The sequence below is a fragment of the Tupaia chinensis genome, unplaced genomic scaffold (assembly GCF_000334495.1).
Source record: "Tupaia chinensis unplaced genomic scaffold, TupChi_1.0 Scaffold000052_1, whole genome shotgun sequence".
NCBI lineage: Eukaryota > Metazoa > Chordata > Mammalia > Scandentia > Tupaiidae > Tupaia > Tupaia belangeri.
Window position 1 is genome coordinate 5,064,692 of NW_006159510.1, and position 27,886 is coordinate 5,092,577.

At 39.3% G+C, this 27,886-nt stretch overlaps 1 protein-coding gene across 9 annotated transcripts in view; it reads right to left on the reverse strand.

Annotated features, from left to right (window-relative positions):
- Window positions 1-1,044: 1,044 nt before the first annotated feature.
- ZMYND11 (zinc finger MYND-type containing 11) overlaps window positions 1,045-27,886 on the reverse strand; it is a 132,428-nt gene continuing 105,586 nt past the window's right edge. For 4 of the 9 annotated variants that reach the window (XM_006141344.3, XM_006141346.3, XM_006141348.3 and 1 more), the window contains 11 exons: window positions 16,092-16,169; window positions 15,475-15,567; window positions 12,467-12,554; window positions 11,857-11,912; window positions 10,797-10,874; window positions 9,793-9,911; window positions 7,191-7,398; window positions 6,682-6,750; window positions 5,554-5,826; window positions 5,105-5,290; window positions 1,045-2,018 (listed from right to left, as the gene is read on the reverse strand). In XM_006141344.3, the coding sequence (XP_006141406.1) occupies window positions 1,896-2,018; window positions 5,105-5,290; window positions 5,554-5,826; window positions 6,682-6,750; window positions 7,191-7,398; window positions 9,793-9,911; window positions 10,797-10,874; window positions 11,857-11,912; window positions 12,467-12,554; window positions 15,475-15,567; window positions 16,092-16,169 (1,371 nt within the window). In that variant the 3' untranslated portion in view covers window positions 1,045-1,895. The remainder of the gene's footprint in view (window positions 2,019-5,104; window positions 5,291-5,553; window positions 5,827-6,681; window positions 6,751-7,190; window positions 7,399-9,792; window positions 9,912-10,796; window positions 10,875-11,856; window positions 11,913-12,466; window positions 12,555-15,474; window positions 15,568-16,091; window positions 16,170-27,886) is intronic. The other 5 variants (XM_006141345.3, XM_006141347.3, XM_006141349.3 and 2 more) reach the window with 2 other exon arrangements.

A 27,886-nucleotide genomic window follows, 5' to 3' on the forward strand; every position in this document is an offset into this window, starting at 1 on the left:
GTTTTTCACGCTGTAGTAACTTGGAAAATGTGCAACCGTGTCAACAGAGACAAAAAAGCCAAAGTAACACGAATCTCACTTTCATGCAGCTATCAGTTAAATATTACATACTCTGGAATGATTTTACACCAAAAATATTTCCACAATGACTTGCTCTCATAGGGGTGGATCGAAGTTTGAAAATCTGAAAACAATCAAAGGAGGTGAAGTGTTCTTGGTTATGACGTCTCTGTCAGCGCCACGGCACCGCGGCAACATTGAATAATTACACAGCAACGAGGCGGGATCGTGGTGCCAAGTTGCTGCATAATTCAGGTACGTTGTATGAACGGGGCTATTGGGTAGGATTCTACAAAATATTGTGCACCATTTGGCAGTAGTTTGTCAATTAGTTGTGTCACCACCATCTGCAACAGCATCAAGATCGGATGGATGATATTTCACAGAAGACTTCGTCACATTTTTATCTTTAGAGTGACCCTGACAAACCTGGAGAAAACTTTTTAAAAGGCTTTTCTCCTGATTCTTTCACTTCCATTGTGAGTAATTGCTTTAATAAATATCAAAGGTCTAAATAAATATTTACAAATTATTTCTCTAACCTCAAAAAAACCCAGAAAAACTAAATGATAAAAGGAAATTTGACTTGGTCTAAGATCAGTCTTTGAGAAAAAAACATAAATTGTGAGATACTTTTAAAGAAAAGTAAATTAAGTCTTCCTGACTGTATTTTATATATCTATGTATAAAAAAATCATTATTCAACTATCGATCCATTCCTATTGGTAATGCTTCTTAATCCAGACATTCCGCAAAATACAGACTTTTTACAAATCACGGCATCTTTAATACAAGAAAATTAACATGCATTATTCTTCATTCTGTGTACAGTGATGGAGTTCATTAGTAGGCAATGATCCATTACTACAAACATAACGGCTTCTGTGAAACTTAAGTGCTTTCTTTCCTTTTAGTATTAACTTACAACACACGAGGTGACACCAGATAATAGGCAGTTAGATGATATTTGGGGAGGGAAGGGAAGCATTAAAGAAATTTGTATGCCTTGTCAATAATTTCACATATGGAGAAAGGTAGTTTTTGGCTTTTCTTATTGTTGTTTATTTTGTTACAAGCACTCATGTTAGGACAAAGATGAAATGTGCAAACTTTAAAATTTAAATATTCATTTTCTCTAAGATCCAGCTCAGTAAAAGATTACCCCAGTTCCCTGCAATTTTAAACTACAAGATCAAAGCTAATAATTTGTTATAAAAGTTATATATTGAAAAGAAATAATGAAAAACACAATTGGGAAATATTTAAGAAAAAATACGCAGGACTAGCCCTGCTGTGTCAACCCTGTTCCCTAAATTCAATCAATACCCACTGGCATAACCCAACAGATAATGCCTTTGAACAGTAAATTAAGCTGAACAAAACCAGCTCAACAAGGTTAAGAAATAAATGTCACGTCAAGGTAGTATGTTTTACTTCTGAAACAGTTCTGTGGTTCTTACATTCAGATCTATTCTAAATGTTTCTTTGTTAAACTTACTGTATTCACCTGTTGTTTTTTTTTTTTAAAGATCTGTTGTTTAAAGGTTAAAATCTCTGTAAAACCTAAAAATGTTTTAAAATTTGCTGAAAATGCAACAAATTCTCAATTAAAATTCATTTAAAATAATACCCTCCACTGATGTTACTTTTACCCCCTGAAAAACTCCGGAGGAGCATTAACAAAAGATTTAAACTACTGTGCAAAATTTCTTCACGAAAAGTGTTTAAAGGCTGGTGCAAAATGGGAAGCAAATTCTAAACAATTTTGGCTTCTTGGAAACAAAAACCGCTGTGTCTGAGAAGAGCAATCACGGGAGACTCCGCAAGGGCCGGCTTCATCTCTTCCGGCGGCAGGTGCGCTTGTGCTCGGCGTGCCAGTGCTCCTGCTGGCACTTGATGGAGCAGTAGGAGGTGTTCCAGCAGCAGTGGTACATGGCCTCCTCCTCACAGTTGTAGCACTGCAAGCAAGCAGTCATGAGCATCGGGCAAGACTGGGGGCTGAGCCTGCAAGAGACTGGCTACAAGCGGAGGCCTAAGGGCGAGCTTCCCGCGCTCTTTCTGGCTCCCCTGAACTAGTATGGCTGGGAAATGGGAGCTGAAGAACTCTGTACACTGAGCAGCAGGTGGACGGAACAATGGTGAGGACTGAGGCCACAGCCGAGCTGGCCGTCGGCAAATGCTGGCTCGCCTGACACTGCGCTGGCATGTTTTCATCTCTACAGGGTCATTGCCATCCACACGCAAACACCGATTCTACATCATAACCTTCTTGACTTCCCATGGTTTTTCCAGCTACCACCTCCATCTCTTGGCTGTCCTCACAAACCCCTCGAGAGAACTGCCTAAACTTGCTAGTTCTAATTTTCTTCTTCTTTCTTACACCTGCTGCAGCCTTTGACTCTTACCAGTCCACAGAACATGGCATTATCAAGGTCACTTGGCACCTCAAATCTAGTGGTCGAGTCTCAGTGTGCATCTTATTTTGCAGCGTCTGCACATATTTTTGGTTACAATTACTTTGAATGGGAAGGTGCTTATCGGCAGGTAGAGGGCTGGGGTGCTGCTAAGTGCCCCCTCCCCTGAGAAGGTTCTGCTCCAAATACCCACAGTACTGAATCTGGACTGTCTGGACACTGGAGAAGAAAATGGTAAAAAACGTAAATACTAAATTTTCCAGCCTGGTTGGTAAAATGATGGTAGTATCGGTAGATGGTAGATACCCTCGGTAAGGAGGAATAGGTAACAGTAAGGAAGATGAGAGACTGAGTTTGGGATTTAAACACTTGACGGTGGGTCAGCGGGTCATGCATGTCCTTTAGACACGTACGGACACCTGTGTTTTGAGAGCTTAGACATAGAGTCCTTAAAAGAAGGCCCAGAGAGAATAGCCTATATTTAGTACCTAAAAACACTGCGTTCTAATTTTCTTCATGATTGTATAGTTTATACTTTTATTAATCTTTTGAGGACTTTATCATCTTATGTAGACACTTGCAACTTCAGCACAATTACTGTTAGAAAAGTGTGGAGAGCATTTTAGACACAGCTTGGGTGAGGAATCTTGGGCCTGTGCCACCAATCGATCATGTGACTTTAGATCAAATTTAATTCATTTCTGTTTTAGTTTCCTTGTCTTTAAATAGTACTTTAAACAGCATCATCCCTTCTCCTGTCTCCCAAGCACCATGCTAATTCATTTGTTTTCTCCCTTTGTTTATAATATATGTAAGGGCTGTCAGCTCCCTCCTGTGTTTCTCATGGTTCTGCTTCAACCTGAAATCCATTTTGGGGGGACTAGCTGTTGGCATAATGGCTATGTCGCTGAGCTCCCATGTAGTTGACCATGGTTCGAGTCCCGGATCTGGTGGCTTAAACTCACGCTGGGTGCACGTGTGTGCGTGCCCAAGATCCCGAGATAAGAACAGAGGAGAAGGGGTTGTGGCGTGGCCATCTCCCCAGAGGGTGATTTCTCACTTTCTGTCTCTGTCTTTCTGGTGAACACACAAGCCCTATAGCAAAAACCTTTTTTAAAAAAGAAAAGAAACCCGTTTTTTAAAAAATTTCTGGAATACATACATGCTTCCGTCCTTTAACACTCCTTTATTTCTTTTCTGTTTTGGGGGAGAGGTTTTTGCTATAGGGCGTGTGTGCTCACCAGAAAGACAGAGAGAGACAGAAAACGAGAAATCGCCCCCCCAGAAGGGATGGCCACGCCTCAATCCTTTCTCCTTCATTTTCCTTTTGGGATCTTGGGCACGCACGCACACGTGCCCAGCGTGAGTTTAAGCCACTGGGTCCAGGACTCGAACCGCCGTCGACTACATGGGAGTCCAGCAACATAGCCTTACGCTAACTGCTGGTCCCAAACACTTCTCTATTTCTTACAATAGCCTAAGATAAAATGATAAATACTTCTCCTTGCCAGTCTGCTAGAAACAACGTGATAAGGAGGAAAAGCTTAGGATTTGCAGTCCTAGCTCTACCAACCAGGTTTGTAATAGCTCTGTTTAATATCAACCTCCAATTCCTCCTCTTAAAGGTCATAAAAATACTGACTCCAGCTACTTCCCAAATCATAAAGTGCTATAAAAAGCAGTATTATAATTATCTTCCCATTTTCTTTCCATAAATCTACTGTCTACTTTCTAGCTTTTCCTTGTCCCTGCATGAAGTTACACTTTTTATAGACACGGTCTTTGGGTGTCCTGCTTCCGTTTCACCTTAAGTGCACCTGAATTCCCATCTAGTGATATTTATTTCATTATTTTCCAGTTTTTCCCACCAAGTGATTTTCATATATTCTTCTAAATTATACGCTAAGATTTCCTTTCCTTCTTGCCAAATCTTTATCACTATCTTTTTAAGATGTTCACTTTCAGGGAAAGTTTTGAAATATAGTAATTCACTAAAATTGAACCAAGTTTTTACGCTGTTGGGAACAATACCTGGGTGTTGTGGAGTCTGGTGTGGTCAGAAGCCTCTGCTCCAGAGAGGTGTGGTCGGTACTGTGATACCTAGCATTTACGGTGTCTTAATTGGGACAGTTAGCTATTAGATACTATGTGAAAGTCAAGGCTGGCCAGTTCACCCAAGTAAAATATGTGGAATAGAGAAGTTACATAAACTAGTTATACTAATGTTAGTTAATATAATCTCAATTTAATGAAAATTATCTTGAGTAGTATTTGGTAATGTGGTATCTGGGGTTGAAAGATTATAGAACTTGTAATAAAATTTTTATAATTAAAGCGGTGGGCCAGCAAGTGGTGTGTTTAGAGCCACTGGACTCCCACAGTGGCTGACTGTGGTTCGAGTCCTGGACCTGGTGGCTTACTTTCTCACTTTCTCTCACTTTTCCTCTCTCTGGTCAAATTAAAAAATAAGTAAATAAATAAAGTACAATAAAATAATTAAAAAAAATTAAAGTTGGCAGTTTTACTGCTGATCTAATTTCAGGAATAATTTTTGCATATGTCATATATACTTTTCTGAATTAATTCTTAGAAATAAGATTCTAAAAAAAAAAAACAAAACTGATATTTACCCACTGCTTCTTCTTGGTCTGAGAAATTAGCTGTTTGTGCTGTGTTGCTAGCTTCTTGATTTCTTCTACAAATTCTTCTTTACACTTCTCCTTTACTTGCTTACATTTCCTGTCCATTTCACCCTGCATATTGGCTACAGCTTTATTTACAGCTTGTCTTTTTTCTTCTTCCATTTCAGAACGCAGCTGAATGAAAAGAGAGCAACCGCCAGCACATCAGATCAAGATTCACACGGACCGCCTACACCGACAAGCTTCACGCACATTCCCGCTTAAGTGAGACACCTTTTCAATTTCATTAAGCAGGAAAACTACCATTATTAATTGAAATGCTATACAAGATACTAGTGTGTTATATTTCTAGTTTGACAGAACTGCTGCCTGCTTAATGCACGAGTAAAAGCAGCTGAGTGAGACGAGGAAGCCCTGTTTCAGAAGCAACGCTTTACCTTCTCAAGAGCTTCCCGCACGACTCGCTCAGTCTCGCGCTTGTGGTCAGACTTCATCCGGTCTTTGAAGTCGTTGAAGATTTTGGTGTACTTGTCGTGGCACATGCTCTGACACACCCCGTCGCTCGTGGTCTGGGTGCTCCGATGCAGCATTCTTGGGGAAGAGGCACTTAACTTCTTGGTCTGAGTTGACACAGAAACTTTTTCAACTGGCTGAGGCATTGTGGGGATTTCCTGGCTAGAGCTTACTGCTTCAGTTTCAGGTTCGGGTTCCTAAAGGGTAAGAAGGTGGTTAGATACCAAGCAGCAATATAATTTGCTAGTCAAAGAACATCTCTATGAGGATAAAAACACAGTGATGTATATATAAGTAGCCATTTGATAAACTGCTGTTAAATATATACAATTAAGATGGTAGATTTTGTTATGTAAATTTTACCATCACTGAAAGTAAGTAAACTCAAAAAAAGAATGAAAAAAATCATGCAATTAACAGCTATAATTTAAAGAGAAACTTTATGTATACTTTTATTACATAAGAATATAGTGAGTTTTGCTTTTAAAATAGACTGAACAAAACAATTTATCATAAAGAGTATAAGATCATCATGAACTTAAAATCACTTCTTTGGACTAGATTCATTAATAAATTTCTTAAAATCCTAAACCACTTCTCACTGAATATGTGTTTGAAATGTGTCCAGATTTATATGGCTTTTAAAACATGTGTGGCTGCTACCATTTTAAGAAGCTGAAATTAACCATAGTATTCTCCAGCTTATACATGTTGATGTAATTGATTTAGTGGAATAAATGCTTAGTTTTAAAAAATGCTATTAAGAAAAAAATCAGTATTCCCAGAAAATGTAGCAATGTGCCCTTCCCACTGGGCCAAACTCGGGCCAGCGGTTGCTTAATTAGGAGGGAGACTTAGAGCATGTGTGTGCTACACTAGTGCAGTGGGTAATGACAGGGAAGCCAGGAGACAGGTGCAGACTTGAGGGAGGTTATCTGATGGATGGCCACTGAGTTTCACAAGTACCCAACCAGGAGCGACTGTTCTGACCATACTCTGAACGAATTTCCTGTTTCAATTGCCACCTGGACACTGCGAGGTGGGCAACTTACTTCCTTTTTGGGCTCCACACTTTGATTACGTCGTCCTTTCTTTGCTCTTGGTTCTTGAGTGACCTTCAGCTGTGGGCATCATAAAAGTAATATCACATTATTCCAGACACTAGGACACACTTCTCTGTTGAAAATGCTCGTAGTAGACCCACAGGGAGAAGTGGGAGATTACTCCCTTTGCATTAGCTCCCTCCATCCCCTCGGTTACCACCCACTCACTTGGAGATCGGGTAGCTGATGGCCTGGAAGAGCTGATGTGCCTATAGAGGGGGCGCCATATTGAACTCTATTGCCCTGGGGTGGGGTGGTCAGGCTTATGGATATTGATGTTCTATCTACTTGTTTCCTTCGATTGGTTTTGGTTTGCTCATGCAGAGCACTGTGCAAATGTTTGTATGAAAGGGAAGGAAAAATGTCAAAATCTGTTCATTACAGTGAGGAGTGTACGCTAAGGTTTTCACATTCAAATGAATAAGTAACAGGTAGTTCCTTACTGTGGCACAACTCACCTGCTCATTGCTGGTAGAGGAGATACTGGATTCTGCCTCTTCCTCACCTCGGTCCTCATTCTTGGACTTCCAAAATCGACCTTCACGAAGGAAACGCTGATGCAGCTCCAGCTCATCACAGGCCTTTTTCCAGCCCATGCTGCGCTTGACATGTAGCCGGTGAATGTTGACGGTGATGTCTTGAATGTTCTCAGAAGGAATCCAGGCCCTAGGAAAAGCATTTATAAGTTAGAAATATCCAAAATGGCAGGACAGGTGTTGAGAGCAATTGGTGACTCTGCCCATGATAAAGTATAATTTGTGGCAACTCTAATCTAGTAAGGCTGCTAGTTATGGCTGGAACAACTCTTCTTCTTACCAAGTAGACAATAGGGGAGGTGAGTTTGTTTTATTTCCAGAATCATGAAAGCCAAGTTCTCAAAATTGAAGTGATTCACAAATACCTCCGAATTGTCCACTATTTCTTTTATCAGGCTAGCTTGTCATAGTTCATGTTTATGATCATCCTGAGTCCTTTTGAAAATATTTCCTCTTGGTTTAGCTACCATAAGCTAATAGGACCCATCTAGCTACTTATAAATAAGCACTACAGCATCATTTGGAATTCCCAGGCATTTTCAAGATATACACATGTATCCATTAAAAAAATGAGGGCATCTAAAAAAATGACCCAGTTAGCCATACTTGTAATATTCTCTATCTATTAAACTACCTTAACAAATGGAGGAGCGCTTCTACTACTTAGCAACAACAGACTTAGTGATTAACACAACTTTAAGTGCCTCTGTGTTATGCGTGGTATAGCTCTAAAACTAGAACCCCATTTAGTTCTATTGAAAAAATGCTAAAAATTCAAGAAAAATGTCCTGGGCATTAGCCTCTTGGCTGAATTTAAGCTCTTCTAGGATGCTGCACCAATTCACCAAATGTTAACGGTATAGCACCTGAGTCACTACGGAGACTATGAATGGAGCCAGGCACAGTCGATGTGACGTGGAGGCTAAGGCAGGATGATTGTGATATGGCAAGACCCTGTCTTAAAAAAAAAAAAAAAAACCAGAAACGAATGGGGTCTATTTGATCTTCAGTTTTACTGCCTCAGTTCAGAGCTGGAGGAGATAGTGTCCAAGAGGGATTAAGGTAGATTATTAATTAATGGCCAGGATCCTGAGCGGTCTCAGGTCTCCTAACTACTAGGATAGCATGTCATATATCACCTCTGCCTTTAAGGAACTTACAATTTTGTCGAAAAGAGCTAATGAATAGGCCCAGCCACAGCGGCAGAGCAGCTGTGCACTGCTGCACAATGCTGAAGCCATGTGGGAGATCGGCAGTCTCATTCCTGGGTCCGCTGGTAAATGCTGAGTGCACACATGAGTCTGAGCCTGGCTGGGAAGGTGTGGAAGGGTGGTGGTGAGAGACTATGCCTGTCTTTTTCTCTCTCTCATGAAATAAATAATAAACTTAAAAATCTACATCAGAAGCAATGTCTTATAGTTATATGCATGTAATTCTTATGTACACTTAAGGTACTTAAACACATTCTTTGGCCAGCAGGTGCATGGTGGTTAAGGTGCCAGACTCCCACATGGCCCACCATAGTTAAAGATCCAGACATGGTGGCTTGATAATTACAACAAATAAATTAATTAATTTAAAAAAAAAAGAAAGAAAAAAAAATCGTGCTGGGAGTGTGTGCACAGATGCCCAAAATCCCAAGAGGAGAAGGGACTGTGATGTGGCCATCTTCCCTGGGGGGTGACTTGTTACTTTCCTTCTCCTTGTCTCTCTTTGGTGAGCACATGTGCCCTATAGCAAAAATCTGAAGAAGAAAGAAAGAAAGCAAAAGCAAAAAACAAAACAAAACAAAACAAAAAAAACTCACTCATTATTAAATCACAAGATTGATTCATTTATGGTTTTAAAGAGTGGAAACAAATCATTACAACACTATGTAATATCATTACAACACTTTAAAATGATGCACACTGTGGACCCTCCCACTCCACTGCATTATGAATTCGGTCTCAGCACTAATATCTCTCTGAGGTTCAATGGCATCAGCTATTGAAAATGTCCTGTTCAGGGCGGGTTGCCACCTGGCAATCTGCCCACTCAAGAGCCTTTTGGGTATACTTTCCTTTCTTTCCTATTAAATCTTCTTTTCTACCTAAAAAAAAAAAAAAAAAAAAAAAAAAAAAAAAAAAAAAAATGGCCTTTACCTGTTCAGTAAATGATTTATGAAAAATATCTAGAAATTTAATTCATAAGAGATCATTGTCAGCTGTATAGCCATATACTGATTTTTTTAAGAATTATTTTATTTATTATTTATTATTTTATTATTTTCCAGTTTGATCTATTGATCAGAGAGAGACGGGGGGTAGGAGTGGAGTGAGAAAGCAAGTCACCAGCTCTGGGACTTGAACCACGGACAGCCATGTAGGAGTCCAGCACCTTCAACCGCCATGCTACCTGCTGGCTCCCTGAGTTGTTTTCAATTTTAAAGAGACTTCATGCAATCTCCAATGGAGACATCACCAGACTTTCTTAAGGACACCTTGGAAGCAGTTATGATCGCAGCACTAGGTTTGGGAATTACCTCTGGTGGTGGTGGCCAAAGAAGCGAACATCAACTTGATTGTCCTCCTTCTGCATGACTTTGGCTGGCCAGAATCCGAAGCCTTTCATTTTAGCCCAAACAAGCTCATGATTCGGTATCTGGAAGTAAAATGTTTTAACCTTGTCACAGTACTCTTAAATTACTAAATGGAAGTATATCATTAATATTGAACTACTTAGTCAACTATAATCTATTATTCTGAAAATACTTCTTCTGTATCTCCTAAACACACACATTTTTTTCAGGGACTGATGTATCTTCAAGAAAAACACCAAAGAATTCCCATTTGCATAAGAGTAGCAATAGACCTTACTTCTCAGAAGAGGCAGGAATTGGAAAGAGGCCGTCCTCGAAGCCCAGGGCCATGTGGACAACACAGCAGCTAACTTTACCCTAACTTTACTTCATAGAGAACAGTCCACAAGGCCAGAGCATCAGCATCACCTGGGAATTTCTTCGAAATGGGAGAAATTTAGACCCTACACAAACCTGCTCAATCAGACCTCTTCATCGAAGCGAGCTTCCCCGAGTGACTGAGGAGCACTGTAATGTCTCAGAGAGCCTTCCCTCAGGGGGCCTCTGAGGCCATCAGCACTGTGGCCAACTGAGAACACTCAGCGGCTCCCTGTCAGGCCCTTCTGGAAAGCATGTCATTCTGCAGGAAACTGTACAGCTAGAGATATGTGCAAAGCACTGAGTCTCTTGTGAAAGAATGAGAGAAAAAATAAAAATCACTGTATCATCGACTAAGGTACCCGTATTTATTCTACGAAGTACTTCATTTTAATATCAGAAATGGATAACGATCTCAGTTATTTTCCCCATGTTTCAGTTGTTTATACTCATAAAAACTATGTATGCTATCAAAGAAAAATATTTTACAAGGAACATAATCTCTAAGCAATTTGTAGATAAACCTCCTTAAAGCAGTGCATTACAGACTGAAGAAATAACAAAAACGGAAGTCACAAAGTCACACATACACAGGGATAGCAGAACCAATTGTCAGGACGAGCATTGGACAAATAGAAGCAATTCTTGCAAAGCTGAAGTTCATCCAACTGAAAAAGAAAAGCAACTATTTTAGCTTGCCTAAAATAGACATGTTAAACTATATAAAATATTTTCATGTAAATGAACATTTTTGTTCATATATATATAAGGTCTTGAACTTTGTACTTCTTATAATCTTTTAGGCTTAAATTTTTCAAAATTTCAGTAAATAATATTGGGAGACCCTGCCTCTTTGCAGTGAGAACAATCTCTATGTCTCCAATGGCACGAGAATAGAAGACAGGTTACTTCCAAGGTCGGGGCTGGCCTGACTCTGACCTGCTCCCATCTGCTTGGTCAGCTCTCACTCAGTAATTCTTCAGGAAGGTCCTCCTGGTCATATGAAATATCCACTACCTATTGGTCTCCCAACAGGTCTCCCTCTGCCTCATTCCTGATTTTAGTCCCTTGAGTTTTTTCCTTTTTTCTAGTCTCCCTGTATGTAACACAACACTGAGCAGATGCCTGTACCTTCAACAACATTTTATTCCTCCTAGCACATTGCCTGGCACATAGTAGGCACTCAATAAATATTTTTTGAACGCATTTTTTAAAAAGTCAAATTTGAAATGAATTGAAGAAATTAAACTTTTCTATAAAATGAGAAACTTTTGGGAAGATAATATAGGTACAGGTGAGTGTTTCAAATAAGAAAGACCATAGAAAAAATATATTGCTTAAATAGGTATTTTATTTATTAAATACTATGAACTTTGTTGTTCGATTATGGTTTTTGTTTTTACTTTCCTACATAGTCTTAGTCAGGACTTGAATTTAAATCCTTCATTCGAAGAAGGTAACAATCATTAAGTATCTGCCCAACACAACACATTCATAGGCACTATCTAATACAATAGCCCTTAAGGGTAGTTGAAAGTCCCCTTTCAGAAGTTACTTAGTAACTAAATCTAACTCTCGGGGTTTTCTGAATGGCCGGCACAATGACTCCTTCTATCATTTGTTCTGTTTAATTACGGGCATGGACAGTACCTCATGACATGTGTCTTTGTAAAGCATCCTCGCAATGTCAGCTTGCTCACTGTCTGCTGTAATTAAAGATAGATGTTACCTATAACCAATAATCTGCATACAAAAGACTATCGAATTAACAGTTATTTTCTTTCAGTTTGGCAAAAGTGGACCTAAACCATTTCAAACCAAAATTAACGTTTTAACAAGAGTTCAGGTAGCAAAATTATATTCTATAGGCAGCTTTTATTTTATATCCAACACAACGAGTAATTATCTAGCTACAGAGTAGCCGCTTACCTTTGAATAAAGGGGTTTTAATGGGGAAATAATCAGAATTAATCAAGTGCTTATACAAAGCCTCTCGGCTAAGACAAAAATATAGATAAAATGATAAAGAATAATTGTATTTCATCATTTAGTGTACTATAGTTTTGCCTCTGGCTGGCCAATTCTATAAATTATAACTATATCAACAAATATTCTTAAGTTTAAACTCTGAAATGATTACGTACAGACTAAAACAGTATTAATTTTTTTGATGTAATGTTTAATAAAGCTATTTCTTAACAAGGAATGTAAATGACATTTTAAAAAGTGCGCACAAGGAAATAAAAAAAAAATATTCAACCTCCATAGAAAATCACTGTGTTGTGGAGAAGCAGCTGAGCATCAGCCTTGAACTCCTCGTAACTTCGGTATTTGCCTTCGTTCACTTTCTGCAGGGGGAAAAAAGAAAACGGCAAAAGCATGACCAGTGAAAACATGTCTGGACTATGTTCACAGGACTAGAGTAAGGGGCACAGCAAAATCTTTTCAGGATGATCTATCTGTCCCTCAGTACCGACAGAGAACACAGGTAAAAGAAACCAATGATTCTACTTGTCATTTTAATATTACAGTTTAATTAAGCATGGCACCTCAGATATCTTTTAGCCACCATGTACTCTGTCTTAACTGACCACAGGGAACTTTACAGCTTGAACTTCTCATTCTGCAATAATGATGAAAGTTGCTGCTTAAGTTTGTAAATAATAAATGCTTTGTTCAGAGTGGTTTATGAGACCCCAACTACGTAACTGTCATTCTCCGTAACATGGGACAATGGAGAATGGATAGTAGTGCTGTTAGCCTTTTGGGTAGCTCATCACAACTGCTAAGATGGGCTTATAATTCGGAACCGAGCCTAGGCACCAACTATAAAAAATGTTAGTCTCAGGTTCCTCTATGTACTCTGGGTTTCTCCTCCACTAGAGTGACATATATAAAGGATTCCCTTCACTGGATTCTCAGTAGCTTTAGTCTTCGGTTAGAAAGATTGCAGAGGAAATCTGATAGTTTTTTTCCCCCTTGAAATGAGGTGAACAAAGCTTTTGTAAGTATCGTACAACAGAATTACCCGTGTGATAGATTTAGGACAGTGGCCTGACAATGACTTGGAATGCTAAGGCCTGTAAAGGACACTTTGGAAACCACGGTCCTACTGCAGTAGCACAGGTGGTGTGGCACCAATGCACGATGCTGGAGCCACAGGGAAGGCCCAGATTCAGATCCTAGGTTGACCTCAACATTGTGGCTGTGATGGTACGTGCCTATAATCCTCGCTAACTGGGAGGCTGAGGCAGGAGGATTACAGCATGGTGAGACCCTATCAAAAATCTCTCTCTCCTCCTAAAAACAAAAACAACAACAACAAAACACCCCTCCCTACCTCTACTTTGCTCATGCAATTTCCTTTCTGTTTAAATCCTCCAAGACCCAATTCAATCGCTGCTGCTTCTACAAAGACTTCCTAGATTCCCTCAGTTGAAGACCTGCTTCCTCTATAGCTTCTGTAGTAACATAGGTTATTTTAAAACACCGACGTCTGAGTTCCATCTCCGAATTTCCTTTTCTTTCTAATTGCCAGAGGATATGTGAACTCGCCAGAGAGAAAGCGCCGATCAACAGGTCATGGTCATGCCATGACCCTCCTCCTCCATTTCTTTATCCTGTCAGGATTGGAGGCATGCATGTACATGTGCTAGGCATGTCTTTTAAGCCAATGGGACTGGGATCTGAACCACAGTCAGCCACAAAGGACCCTGCTCTCCATACACTGAGCTCAACTGCTGCCCTATAGGGCCAGCCCCCACCCTGAATTTCTGACTATGTCGCTCCAGGGTGAACTTGGGCATTGGTATGTCCAGGACTCACCCAGGTGATGTGAGGTATACCAAGGTAGACAACAACAACCCCCAGCACTTGCAGAGTACTTGCATTTTGGACTTAACTGCAGCTGTATTTTAGTCTGGAATATAAGGTCCTAAAAACAATAAAATGTCTTTCTATTAATTTTCTTCACAGTACTTTTTTTTTTTTTTTTTTTGAGAGTCAGTACTAAGCACAAGACCAAGACACCACTGACCCAGGTAATGTTAAACCAGCTCTATATGGGTCAGATTGGGAGACTCTGAGAAACCTTCCTGGAAGAGGACAGCAGGATTGGGTATGAAATAGTGGCTGAATTAGTAAGTGTTCTTTAGAGGCTTTACAGTTTAGGAAAGGGCTATGCCCGGGGGCAGTGAAATCAGGGCATAGGACATAAAATTAAGACTACTTATTTTTGCAGCATCAGCAGGTACCATGGTGGTTAAAGTGCTGGGCCTTCATATGGCTGACCGTGGTTCAAGTCCAGGACTCGTTAGCTTGAAATTCATGCTGGGTGCGTGTATATGCATGTCCAAAAATCTCAGGAGAGTGGAGGAGAAGGGGCTGTAGCATGGCCATCCCTTTCTGGGGGGGTGATTTCTCATTTTCCCCCTTCTCTCTCTGTCTCTCTGGTGAGCGCATACACCCTGTACCAAAAACCTAAAAACAAAAACAAACAAAACCCTATTTTTTGTGCTAGGGTTTTATAGCCACTTTAAGGGCACTTTAAGCCTTCATTGACCCTTATCTTAGATTGAAATAATATAGCCATAGTCTTTTTCAACATCTAGGGGATTGGGAAATGTAAGATGATTTTAAATTATTCCTATGATCTTATCGGCTATCATGGCCGATTGTAAGATTTAAAATTTCCAACATGGCACATGAGGTACAGAACTACTCATTCAGCAAGTCTGACTGGAAACATGTCTCTGTGTTCTACTGGACTTGGTTGCAGTTTGTAATTGAATATTGACCGCATCAACAATCCTCAGCTATAGTAGGTAAGGTTTCTAGTTGTTGTCTTTATTTTGTTCAAGACCCTAGGTCTGTTCTGTGCCCTGATTTTTCCTGAGGAAAACACCTGAGCGCTGCTGCTAAACCAGAAGAACATCCCCAGGAATGAGCTTTTCACGTCTAAAATATTACACTGTCCAGGCTACACGTCCTTTTCTTTCATCTACAAGTACCAAGAGGCTATAGGCTGCTTAAAACCAGGCTTTTTAAAAGATGACATTTACTCTGCATCAGAGTGAGTCTATGGATTTACAGTGAGTAATAAGGCTTCACTTAGTAGTTATGCTTCTTTTTGTCACTTTAGTAAGAGCAAAGAAAGTGTCCTCTCAAGGAAAGACAAGCAACCAGAATCATTGCTTAACTCCTAAATTATTCTTTAACGTGACAGTTAAGAAATGTATTTGAAGTGGAAATAAAAGGAACCAACTTTACCTCTTGTATGGTGGGAACGTCAACAGCTGAATGTACCAGCCTCCTGTACATCGGATGTTTATTGTCCTTCCCCTTTTTATTAAGATCTATAGCCTAAAAGGTTGTTAGATACGGCAATTTTAAATGTGGCTAGAGAAAGACAGGTAAAAAGATCAATTTCTAAAACTCAAAATAGTTTCTACCTTTAAAGAGAAAGCTTTCAAGAAGTACTTTTAAAATGTAACAGAAATAAATATATACACACACATAAACACGCACTACATAGTTTAATGTGCAATTCCTTATGGTTTTGATAGAAAAACAACTATTTTGGAAAATTCCATTTGTTTTAAAAGTCATCATCAATAGTATATTCATTCTGGTAAATAAAATTTAAAAAAAATGTAAATACACTTCAAATCTAATGCAGCTAACAAAAAGTAAAAGGCCTGTTTAAAGACAAAACAAAAATATCTAACAGTCTATTACAGCACTAGGCAGTCCAGGAAAGAGACAAGATGGCAGTGGGGCCCACGCTTCGCGTTGCTCTACGCGTGGTCAGTCACTAGCTTTGGAAGAACGAACCAGAGTAAAGTATGTTTTGGGGGATTCCGAAAAATTTCCTGAGCACGACTCACCCTCTCCTTCATGCGGGAGACGATGAATCTCAGGTATGTGCCCATCTCCTGTTTGTTTGTATTCTTCTTCTTGATGCTCTGTTAGAAAAAAAAAAAAAGAAGAAGAGGCTAAATATAAAATCTGATCATTACTATGTCTGTATTCACATAAAAGACTTACATATAAAGGTTTAGAGTGTGTATTGGCTGAATTAAACGATGCACTATTTCCAGCATATTTGATAAAGAGAAATGTTTGATATTTTCATAACAAAAACATGTAACAAAGTAAGAATTGAAAAAAAAATTTTGTACTTGACTTAATACTTTTAAGGAGTTTACACTTTTCTTGGCATTTTAAAACTTCAATTTTCAGATGAAAAGAAATGAAGAATCACCTCTTTTACCAAAAAGAAAAAAAAATCAAAATCAATGGCTAAAGTACTATTGAGAAGATCTGAAATGAACAATGCTGAATTTCAACATAATATGATTCTTTGTTTCAAATATTACATCGAATGCAGCTGCACACGAACATTTATTTTACAGAGTTATGATTCTATTCAGTAATCATTCCAATTTTTTCAGTCTGGGCTACAAACTAATTAGGCATTTCAATTTATCTCTCAGAAAATGTAACTTCACATAAAGAAAGAATGTAGATTTTCTACCATTTGTGTCATTTCTAGACAGCTAGGAAATGAGAACAAATATTTTTCCTTACAACAACCTGAGGGGAACAAGGCAAAATACTGGGCACCTGAGTGGGGTCAGATCACACTGCTAAGAACTGCGCAGAGTTAATTACTATTTCAGTGCTTCAACTTTTTCAGGCCACTTGATTATGAGTCTCTGCCCAGTGATAAAATTCCTCCTGAAAGAACTTTATACACAGGAAGTCATTGTAATATGCTAAATATAGTACAGAAAAGAGCAAACATTTCTGTAACTGCACATTTTTAGCTAGAGAACTGATTATATATATATATAACATAACTATTTGAATACAAAGTGGAAAAACATTGGATTAACTAGAAATGTCATTTCACATACTTAATGCTTAGGTGCTATCTTTCTTCCACCCCTGCCTCTCACCTGGATTCTTTAGCAATGCATGAGACAGGGTCAGTGCTTCTTGCTCACTCAGCATTATGGCCGATGTGCACAGTTTCTAAACTTACACTAGTTCTAGAGCAGTTCTTCCTAATCCTGGCCACGTACCAGAGACATGGATGGAACTTTATACAATGCAACTGAGCTTCACCTCTGAGCATTTGGGTCGGAATTTCTAGAGTTAGGGCCTGTGATCTGTATCTGTTAAATCACTCGTTAATTCCTCAGGTGGATGTGATACATGGCCAAGACTGAGCACCACTGGGACAGGTAGGAAGATCAAAATGCAATGAAAATTCCTGAACCACAGGTTAATAATCTTTGAAAGAGGCTAACATAGCTTGAGCAAGCAACCTCCCTCCCTTTTCTTTTCTCTTTTCTTTTCTTTTCTTCTCTTTTCTCTCCTCTCCTCTCCTCTCTTCTCCTCTCCTTTCCTTTTCTCAAATGGGAACAAATAAGCTTAACTGAGTTTCAAGTGACTAACACAGCCATATGAAGGGGAAAATGAACAAGTCATCTGTGAGCACAGACTCTGGTCACATGTACTGCTTAGAGACTAACAGAACTTTAAACCAACATTGAACCCTAGTTAGCAAGTTAGTTTTGGTGGTGGAATGGGTTAGCATTTTTTTTTTTTTTAGTTGACAAAAAATTAGATATACGGTGTACAATCTGATGTTTTGAAATATGTACACATTGTAGAATGGCTAAATTGAGCTAATTCTCATGAGTGGGTCGCAGATAGTACATAATGGATTATATTTTTCAGAGATAATATGCACTTTTTGTAATGCTGAAATGTAACATGAATGTTCACTAAAGACTGTACCCATCCCGTTGTCAGCTGAACCCGGTAGGCACAGCGTTTTCTCAGGACCTTCCAGGCTGTCTGCAGACACTGGGTGGGGACGGCGGAGCAGGGTCCCTGAGCGCCACTGACTGGCCTCCCTGCATCCAGCACAAGCCCACCCTGTGTGTTGCCCCAAGACTGTGGTGCCCACAGCTGGTACACGCATGCTTGTTTTTTTCCTTTCTGTGCTCTGAACATACCCTATGAAGTTCTTTGTTAGTTTAAATCTAACCTCTCTTGCTCGTAGAAACTTAGATTAATAACAATCTTACATTTCCAAAAGCCAAAAATGATGTATTGCTAGAATCATAATTAATATCGCTATAACCAAAACATCCCAACTTGATTATTCTTTCCTTGAAAAAAACATAGAAAGAAACAGTATGGGAAAGCCCTACTTGAGCTGCGTTTTGGTAACTTGTGTAGAAACTTGTTGAGGTAATTACCCAGTTTAAATAAGGATCTGTATTCAGTTTCTACTATCTTTCAACAGAGAATCTTCACAAATTATAGATATTACACACTCACACACACTTTGCTTTTGTCTAAGCATTGTAAATGAGCTGCTAATTCGGGGTAATCACGCGCAGCAGCTTTTATGTGGGGGAAGACAACGCATGGAACTCACGCTGAGGGCCCTAACTTCACAAAACTAAATGGTATACAAGAGGATGAACATCTGATTTTTTGGTATCATTTTTAATTTTTTTTTTCCGAACTAAGAGTTATCTGGAAATGTCTGTGTATATGAAGTTCTATAACAGGCAAAATTTATGTATAATGAAAAATAATCAGAACAATATTTTGGGGAGAAGGGGATGAGAGTGGAGATTTATTGACCCAAGGACAAGAGGGAGCTTCCTTTATCTTGATGAGATTGGGTTACACTGCTGCATGCTCTTGTCTATTCCTCAAATGGCACACTGAAGACTCGTGTGTGTCACTGTAAACTTCATCTCAAGGGAAAAAAGAAAAAGGCCAGGTGCCACCCACAGAGAATCTGATAAAATTGGTTGATGGGGCCTAGGTATTGATGGTCTAAAAGCTTCCTTCTGCACCCTCCCCCAGGGATTTCAGTTACGCAGTCCTGACCGAGAACCACTGCTCCGACTTCATAAAACAGAATGCTTCCTTATATAAAAATGTGCAGGCATATGATAGTTAATAGATTTTAACTTTGGCTGCGGTACTAAGAAAGTGTACTAAGAAAGTTCTCTTTTAAAGAGCTCTTGGGATTAACCTAAGTTTTCCCTCCCTTACCAGATCTAGTATGGTCCCGGTGTACTAAAACCCAGAGAAATGTGTCTCTTGGTATAGTGCCAAAGGACCGCGATGGTCAGGCTTTAGGTTCCTTGTTGCTTCCTTTCAGTTAGTACTGTTAGAAACATCAGTAACTTCGGCTACCTTGAATAATTGACCAGAAGGAGTTGGACCGCCGAAGCTTCCACATTCCTTTCTTATTTTCACTTTGTATCTCCTGACATATTTTCTGGTGACAAATAGAGATTCTATTCAAGACATTGTGAGGCCATTTTCTAGAATGTAAATGTATGGATGCACTTTAGCGGGCAAGTGCCCCGTGGCCCAGGACCTCTGCTGCTCAGGGCCGCGCCAGGCACTGACAGAATCTGCCTCCCAGGTACACAGGCTGTAGTGCCTTCCCGGTGAATGGAGGTTAACAGAAGAGGTCCCTCGACAGAAGAAAAATCTCTAAAATTCCGATAATTTGTAGGAACAAAACGTTTTCTGTAAGATGCCTTTTACTCTTGATAAATGTGTGAGTTTTCTTTCCGGTTAAAACTTAAGAGATTTTTTCATTTCACAAAAGAAACCAACAGAGCATTGCAACTTCTGTCCCAGGATTTCTGGGAATTTCTTGGAACATGCTGTGGAGCTGCCTCATCTGGTATTAATGGCACAGTGTTCCAGCTGGTGCCTGTCAGGCCAACCAAGATCTTTCTAATGGCATGATAAAAGGCTACTTTATCTAATAGAAATGAAAACAGTAGCTTCTAAGGTAAACACTATTTCGTTCGTAACATAAACTAAGCAGATAGCTCTTGACAATGACGTCAGAAAAACACAAAAACACTTCATAATATCTGCACATTACTTCAAATCCAATTCTTTGTCAGGCTTTAAAGAAGTATACCTGTTCTCTACTTGCAGGATCAAGGTTTCCCTACCACAGTGTTCAGGTTAGAGTCCATCACCATAAAATCCAGTAAGAATTGGTACCTATTCATATCACCTGGCAGCATATGAGAGTGATTTTGGTAAATACTCATGAACGATCAAGAAAGAAACCTTCTACAACAGGCCAAAATTGTTGCACCTATCTTAAAATGGCAACTGTAGCATATCTCAAGCTATGTTGTAAGTATGTACAAGATACTTACTAAAGTAAGATGTTATAGTTAACTTAAGGGCTACCCTATCTTACTTTAAGGAAAAAAACAGTAAATCTTTTTTTTTTTTTTTGGAGAGGTTTTTGCTATAGGGCGCGTGCGCTCGCCAGACAGACAGAGACATAGAGACAGAAAGCGAGAAATCACCCCCCCAGGGGTGATGGTCACGCCTCAATCCCTTCCCCTCCATTTTCCTCTCGGGATCTTGGGCACGCACGCACACGTGCCCGGCGTGAGTTTTAAGCCACCGGGTCCTTTAAGGAAAAAAAAAGTAAATTTTTTTTTTTTTTTTGGAGAGGTTTTTGCTATAGGGCACGTGCACTCGCCAGACAGACAGAGACATAGAGACAGAAAGCGAGAAATCACCCCCCAGGGGGGATGGTCACGCCTCAATCCCTTCCCCTCCATTTTCCTCTCGGGATCTTGGGCACGCACGCACACGCGCCCGGCGTGAGTTTTAAGCCACCGGGTCCGGGACGCGAACTGCGGTCAACTACGTGGGAGTCCAGTGACATAGCCATTACACTAACTGCTGGTTCCCAAAAACAGTAAATCTTGAACATCATCTTTGGCAACAGATTTTTAGGCTAGTTACAAATACTTGCTGGGCCACATCAGTCAGATGATTTTAGGTAGAGACAACAGACAAAGCGTAAGTCAAACATCTCAGCCACGTTTGATGCTATACAGTGTAGATGCCATTGATCCTATCAAAGTTTATCCATGGCTGATTATTGATAAAGATGTCCCAAACTGAAAGAACATTCAGGACAAAATGCCTTTATGGTCTGGATGATCAGTTCTTCTGAGAGACCTAGCCCTTCCATCATAGGAACATGTTTAGGCCGAGAACGAACTTGTGGAAACATTTCTCATTTCAGTTCACTGGGTATCCAAAAGAAAGAAGTGCAAAGACATGCAATCAGAAATTCAGATGCAGTTTTTAGATACTTAAGCTAGAATTCACCTTATCAAAGGCCCCGAGTCTGTGATTAAGCAGGACAAGGGCTTCAGGCTTTCTAAGGGATTCCCAGTATCCAGAATGATGTTTCCACAAGAGACTAAACTACAGGTCGACAAACTTTTTTCCATGAAGCAATGGCAGGAAGTATTTTAGGCTTTGCAAGCATGTAGTCAGTCTCTGTCTCAGCTGCTCAACTCTGCTGATGTCATGAGAAGGCAGCGATGAATCATGCACATGATGTGCAAGTGTGGCTCTATGCCATTAATAATAGAACTTCTGAATACTGAAATATGAATTTTTAATAAATCACACGTCACAAAATATTATCCCTCTTTTGGTTTTTCTTCAACAACTTGATAACATAAAGCCATCCATAACTAGTGGGCAGTACAAAAACATGGGCCAAGGCCTAGACGAATCTCTAAGCTTCGTGAAGACAGGATGGGTACATAATGGTGTGCCATCAGTGCTCTTTTTGGATGGCCTGTCTAGTGTTTGGCACACAGAAAATCTCCAATAAACCTTAGTTGAACTGAGGCCCAGCTGTGGTGGTACAGGCAGTAGGTACTCTCTGCAATGCAGGAAGCCAAGTGGAAGATCGGGGGTCCAGATCCAGGTGACCCCGAGCATGTTAGGGACACATACATATGATGCTGCCTCCCTGGACGGCTGAGGCAGGGGATCACGGTGTGATGAGACCCTGTCAAGGATGCTCTCCTCTCCACTACCATGAAAGATATAAAATACATAGATTTAAGAGTATATGTATTAGTTGAATTGAAATGTTGGCAGTTGTTACTAGCTAGCATCATTAACTAACCATGTAGCTGAATTCAACAACATGGGGATCCTTCCAGAATGTGAAACTAAGTCACATCCAAGTCTGTTAGCATTCTCTAACCAGTATAATTTTGTTTAGTTCTGATGTGTGAGCTATCTCATTGTCAGATGACACCTAAACAATTGTTGACATTGTTTTTTATGTTTCTTTGATAAGAATAAGAGAGAGAGAGACAAGCACCCTCAGTAGGATCTTACACCATGACTCTCCCCAGCCAGCCATGATCATGGCAAGCCTGTTGTGTATGGGTGGACCGGGGACCTAACCTTCAGCCTTCCATCCACCCAGCACTACTTGAGCAATGCACCACCAGTGCCAGGAGCAGGCCCAATGACTGTTGAATTGTAAGAGTCCAGAACAATATCATCAACAGCTGACTTAAATGTTAGTGAGCATACAGATTTGGAGCTACTTCTTAGAAATGGAGTTCCTGAGCCTTATGCCCCAATTGTCTGGGGTAGGGCCGTGTTTTATACACCAAGTACACCAAGTGGTTCTGGTACAGGTGGCCTCTGGATCTTTTTGGAGAAAAAACAATCTGCACATACATTGCCTATATTGTTTTAGAAATTAAGGAGCTCTAAAATAGCTTGTATAACTATAGTCACAGAAAGAAAATAAAAATCAATTTTGTCTGCACATAAGTTGCGTATGTTGTTATGAAAAAATCAAGAAGCTTGGCAGTACTAGCTCTGCAGTCTAGACCCACTTGTAATAGTGGAATACAAAGGAATCCCAAAGAATAAGAAATCCCAATATTTGACATTTTGAAAGTAGAATTGCTCTAGTGGGAGTGGGAAAAAGTGGCCCAATCTTGTCACTTTCTCCCCTAAACCACTTGGAACCATGTAGCACATCGATGAAAATAATTTTCTAGAACTATTTTCTAAAAATACACTGGTGTGCATTCTTTTTCACTCCCAGAACTGAAACAGTGAGATCAATTCTCTCTACAGAGCCAGCAGACAGTCCTTCACACCTGTTGCCAGTACAGTAGTGGGAAGCCTGACCTACCATGTCTGCCTGTGAAGGAATCACATTGAACTGCATGGAATCCACTTGGCTCCATCCTAAACCTCCCACAGCCAATCCAACAGTAGTTATTTGCACTCAGATTTCTAGTCAAAGTTCCATTTTTAACTTGAGTTAAAATAATTTATGTTTTTGTTAAAAAAAGAAAGAAAAACCTCTAAGGTATCACAAATATGCCTTCTAACAGGTAAAAAATTGAAACTCAGGAAATTCAAACTAAGACTATCTTGAGGTAGTTCTGGAGTATATAGGTAAATAAGATTCCACATACATGCCACTCCCTAGTTAAGTCAGTCCTGCAGGATTATTAATGCACAGTTTCAAGACTTGTTCACCTACACTAACAAAAACAGCACTGAATGCTACTGTAGCTGCATCTATAACTATTAATATTCACAAAGTCAACTCTTTTCTCTCTAAAAGAAGTCAACAAAGTTTGACCAAGAGTTCAGATGTGAGAGCAGCTTTGTAGCAGCCAGTTTGGGGTAATTTAACACAATTAAATCACCAGACACAACACACACTGCAATCATAAACAGATAGTGTTTCTTAATCCACCACAACCACAGATCCATAAAGAAATTGGTAAAATATTATTAGCAACAGAGAAGAGTTACACATATCAGGAATTTTAAAATCAATGTACTTTTGGAGTAGGTAACTATAAGCCTCTTTGTGGCTTGCAATGGGATTTAGAAATATATAAGAGAAGTCAGGAAATTTTCATGAAAAAGGTTTTCTATCACTGTTCCTTTCCCTTTCTACACAACGTTGTCTTTAAAGAAAAACAAGACTGAAGAGGCAGAGGTGAATGTATTTCTCAGTGCAGTCTTTTCATTGTTTTCTGAAAATAATTGAAGAGTCTTTGTTTTGGGGTCAGGGCATGAGCACCATGTGTATTTTGTTTAAGAAGACTGATGTTTCATCCGGGTGAGAATACTGCCTGTCTACCTCACTACTCCCTCCAGTCCTTGTGCTGTGCTTTTTGTATTGCAAAAGCAGCAAAGGGAAATTGTGTGGACCTTGTACATATTTTCAATTTATCAATATTGGAAATACTAAATAAGCTTTCTTTTTATCTTAAGCACCCTGATCAATAAGAAGACAACCCAACTATTAACTCCTCAGATGCCTTAGAGTTAAAATGGAAGACAGGGTTCAATTAAGATTCTCAGCCAGCACCTATGAAGGAGACAAATAACTGAACTGAGGTCCACCTACGACAATTGCTTGTGTCATGACGGGAAAGATCTTCCTGCACTGGAAATAATAAAGCTACTATAAGGCAACAAAGATGAGAAATACAATGTGTGGGACCAGCAGGTGGCGGAATAGTTACATCACTGGACTCCCACATGGCCAACCATGCTTTGAGTCCTGGACCTGGAGGCTTAAAACTCACGCTGGGCATGTGTGTGTGCGCCCTAAATCCCAAGAGGAGAATGGAGAAGGGATTGCAGTTTGGCCATTCCTCCCAGGGGCTAATTTCCTACTTTCTTTCTCTGTTTCTCTGGCAAGTGCATGTGCCCTAAAGCAGACCACACCTCCCCCCAAAAATATGATGTGTAAGATCTTTCAAACTAGATGATGTACAACATTAAATAAATAAAATTTCATGTGGAAAAAAAATCTCAACTAGTTGTAGCGGCACAGAGGTAATACAACACTCTGCAATGCAGATGCTGAGGCCATAGGGAAGGCCCCAGGTCTGCATCCCAGTGCACACTGAGCATATGCATGCCCATGATCCTGGCTTGCTGGGACTGAGCTAGGACTGTGGCGTGAAGACCCTTTTGGAGGTTCCTTTCTCTTGTTCTTTTTCTCTCTCCCTCCCTTATGAGAGAAATAAACTAAATAATAGTAAGTAAATAAGATGTTCAACAAGCCACCAAAAGATACATCACAAAGACTAAGTACACCACCACTTGAAACATTCCATGCCTATATCCAAGCCTTTTGGACTATAACATTGTTAAACTCATCAGGCAATATAGAAAATGTATGAACTTCTCTGTCTTTGCTTGGGTAGAAGATAGAGGTAGTTTTATAGAGATTAGATAACAATTACAATATTATATACTAGACTCAATTTTTAAAATTCTATGGCTTTATCAATGTTTCCATTCTTTTTCTTGCAGTTAAGTTTATAAGAGGCAGTAAAATTGCCTTATAAAAGTACCTGGTTTAGACAAGATCTTTTTAGAATTAATTTTCTATTTTCGATGGTATAAAAATTATATGACAATTTTTAAAAATTATAAAAGTAGGGGCCACCAGGTGGTAGGTGGTTAAGGCACTGGGCTCCCACATGGCCAACCATGGTTAGAGTCCCAGATCCAGTAGTTTGTAAATCGTGCCAGGAACGTGCACACATGTGCCCAAAATCCCAGGAGGAGAATGGAGGAAAATGGACTGTGGATGGCCATTCCCCCGGGGGTATTTCTCACTTTCTTTCTCACTGTCTCTCTTGTGAAGGCACATGCCCTATGGTAAAAACCTAAAAAGTAAAAATATTTTATGTTCATGAGTATGTTTCAATACTATGAATGTCTACCATTTTAAAAAATGACATTTCCTACTTCTATTTTATTTAAAAATCAAATCTCCATTTGACATTTGTTAACATGTACCTTGAAAGTACTATTGAGATGAGTATATTAATAAACTTCCCACAAAGACTGATTGACTAAAAGGCAAGAGAAGTTATAGTTTCATCTAATAAGGAATTTAGGTTCAGAATATTTTCATTTAGCATTTGGTCCCATTTAATTCATAACATTCAAACAGCATTCTATTTTTAGAATTAAAAAAAAAATAATATTGTATTATTTATACACACCAAAGAATGAAAACTGGATTCAAAAGTAAATTTCTATCTCTAATTTCAAGAGAGAGCTTTTATTTTAATTTTTTTTCATTAGTTACTCCAATAACAAAAAAGTCCTAGTGCAGGCTAGCAGGCATGGTGCAAGGGTAATGCAACATTCCGCAATGCTGAGACCACGTGGGAGGGTCCTGGGTCTGCGTCCCAAGGTCTCCCTGTGCACACCAGGCAAGCAAAGGTGTGCCTGTGATCCTGGTTGGCTGCTGCTGGGGGTGGATTGCAGCATGAAGACCTTATATAGATGCCTCTCTCGCAAATGGAATAAATACATAAATTAAACTTAAAAAAAAATGGCACAGTGCCAATTTCTCCAACATAATTTACCCAGATCTAAGTCAACACTGACAAGTGAGATAGACAGTCAAATGTTGACGATTACCCAACCGATAAAACTTCAAATGGACTCCTAATGGTGAGTTTTAATAAGTTAGGGAAGTTCCTTTGTTTTCAGTATTTGCCTAAGGGATATACTCTGACGTGGAAAAAAAAAAGTATGCAAGGCTTAACATCCCATGTAAGAGTTAATTTTAAATGTGTTGTATAGACTTATTTCTGCATATGTTTTTAAAGTGTTAAGTTTCCTGAAAAGTATGGATTTTCATTATAAATGTCTTAGAAAGAAGCTGCAGTAGTAGTAGGGAAACTTTACGAGCAGTTGGTCAGTGCAGAGGACCCTTATGTCCCTCAAGTCTCAGTAGATACCTGACAGATAAGGACAGGAGTCATGCTGCAGAGTGCGAGAGCCCTTTGAATTAGATGTATAAATATTTTGAAATTATTATCTCACATAGATTCATCTTTATTTCCTTTCTACATTTCTCGTGCTTCAGTATTATGATAGTGAGTTATGTTGATTTACTATACAATTTGTATATTAATATGAAGTTTAAAACGTGTGACCCTTAAAGACAAAAGCGTCATCTAAAACATCTGTAGAGAGATAAGTATCTTTTAGTTTTTAAACACATACTGAAATACTATGTCCCCTATTGAGTACCTTGAATAAGTCACTTTTCTTTTTGTGACTTAAACTGATCCTTTCATTTAAAAGCCACAATAAGTATATTATAAATGGGATGTAATCAAAGTTTGTTAGGTGATACAAAGAATAGGAATGTGAAATTTTCATATTGTAAACCAATGATAAAAAGCTAAGATAAAACTCTTTGGATGGATTTCAATAGAGCGGTATTCCATTTCAGAAGCCCAAATATGGAAAAGAAAACAAGGCGATCACTGTACTCCTTCCATTTACTCACTTTCTGTATGATTCACTTACTGTGAAAGAGAATCACACACAACGTGAGTCCTTTCTTCTACTTCTAATGACACATTTTAGTCCATTTTCGAGAGCACATTTATCTAAGTTACGTGGGGACAGCAACACAAATCTATGACTCCTGTAAGTGATGAGAACAAAATTCATATATGCGAGGGACATGCACATATTAAAAAATAGCAGAAACAACCCACTTTCAAACTCTGCCTCAAATTACTAACCTGAAAAGTACCAATCTTTAGTCTAAACCTATATATACTTTACTTATTTGCTTTGCAGTTTTCCCCCCTTATTCTGGCTTTTAATGAGGTTTGAGATTCAGAGCAAATACAACACAATCAGATATCACAGACACTAATCTGTGCACTAGCATGAGCCACTGCATCCACTACGGACAACAGTGAAAGAAGGGACAGTGGAGACAACTGGCTTTATTCCCTTTTAG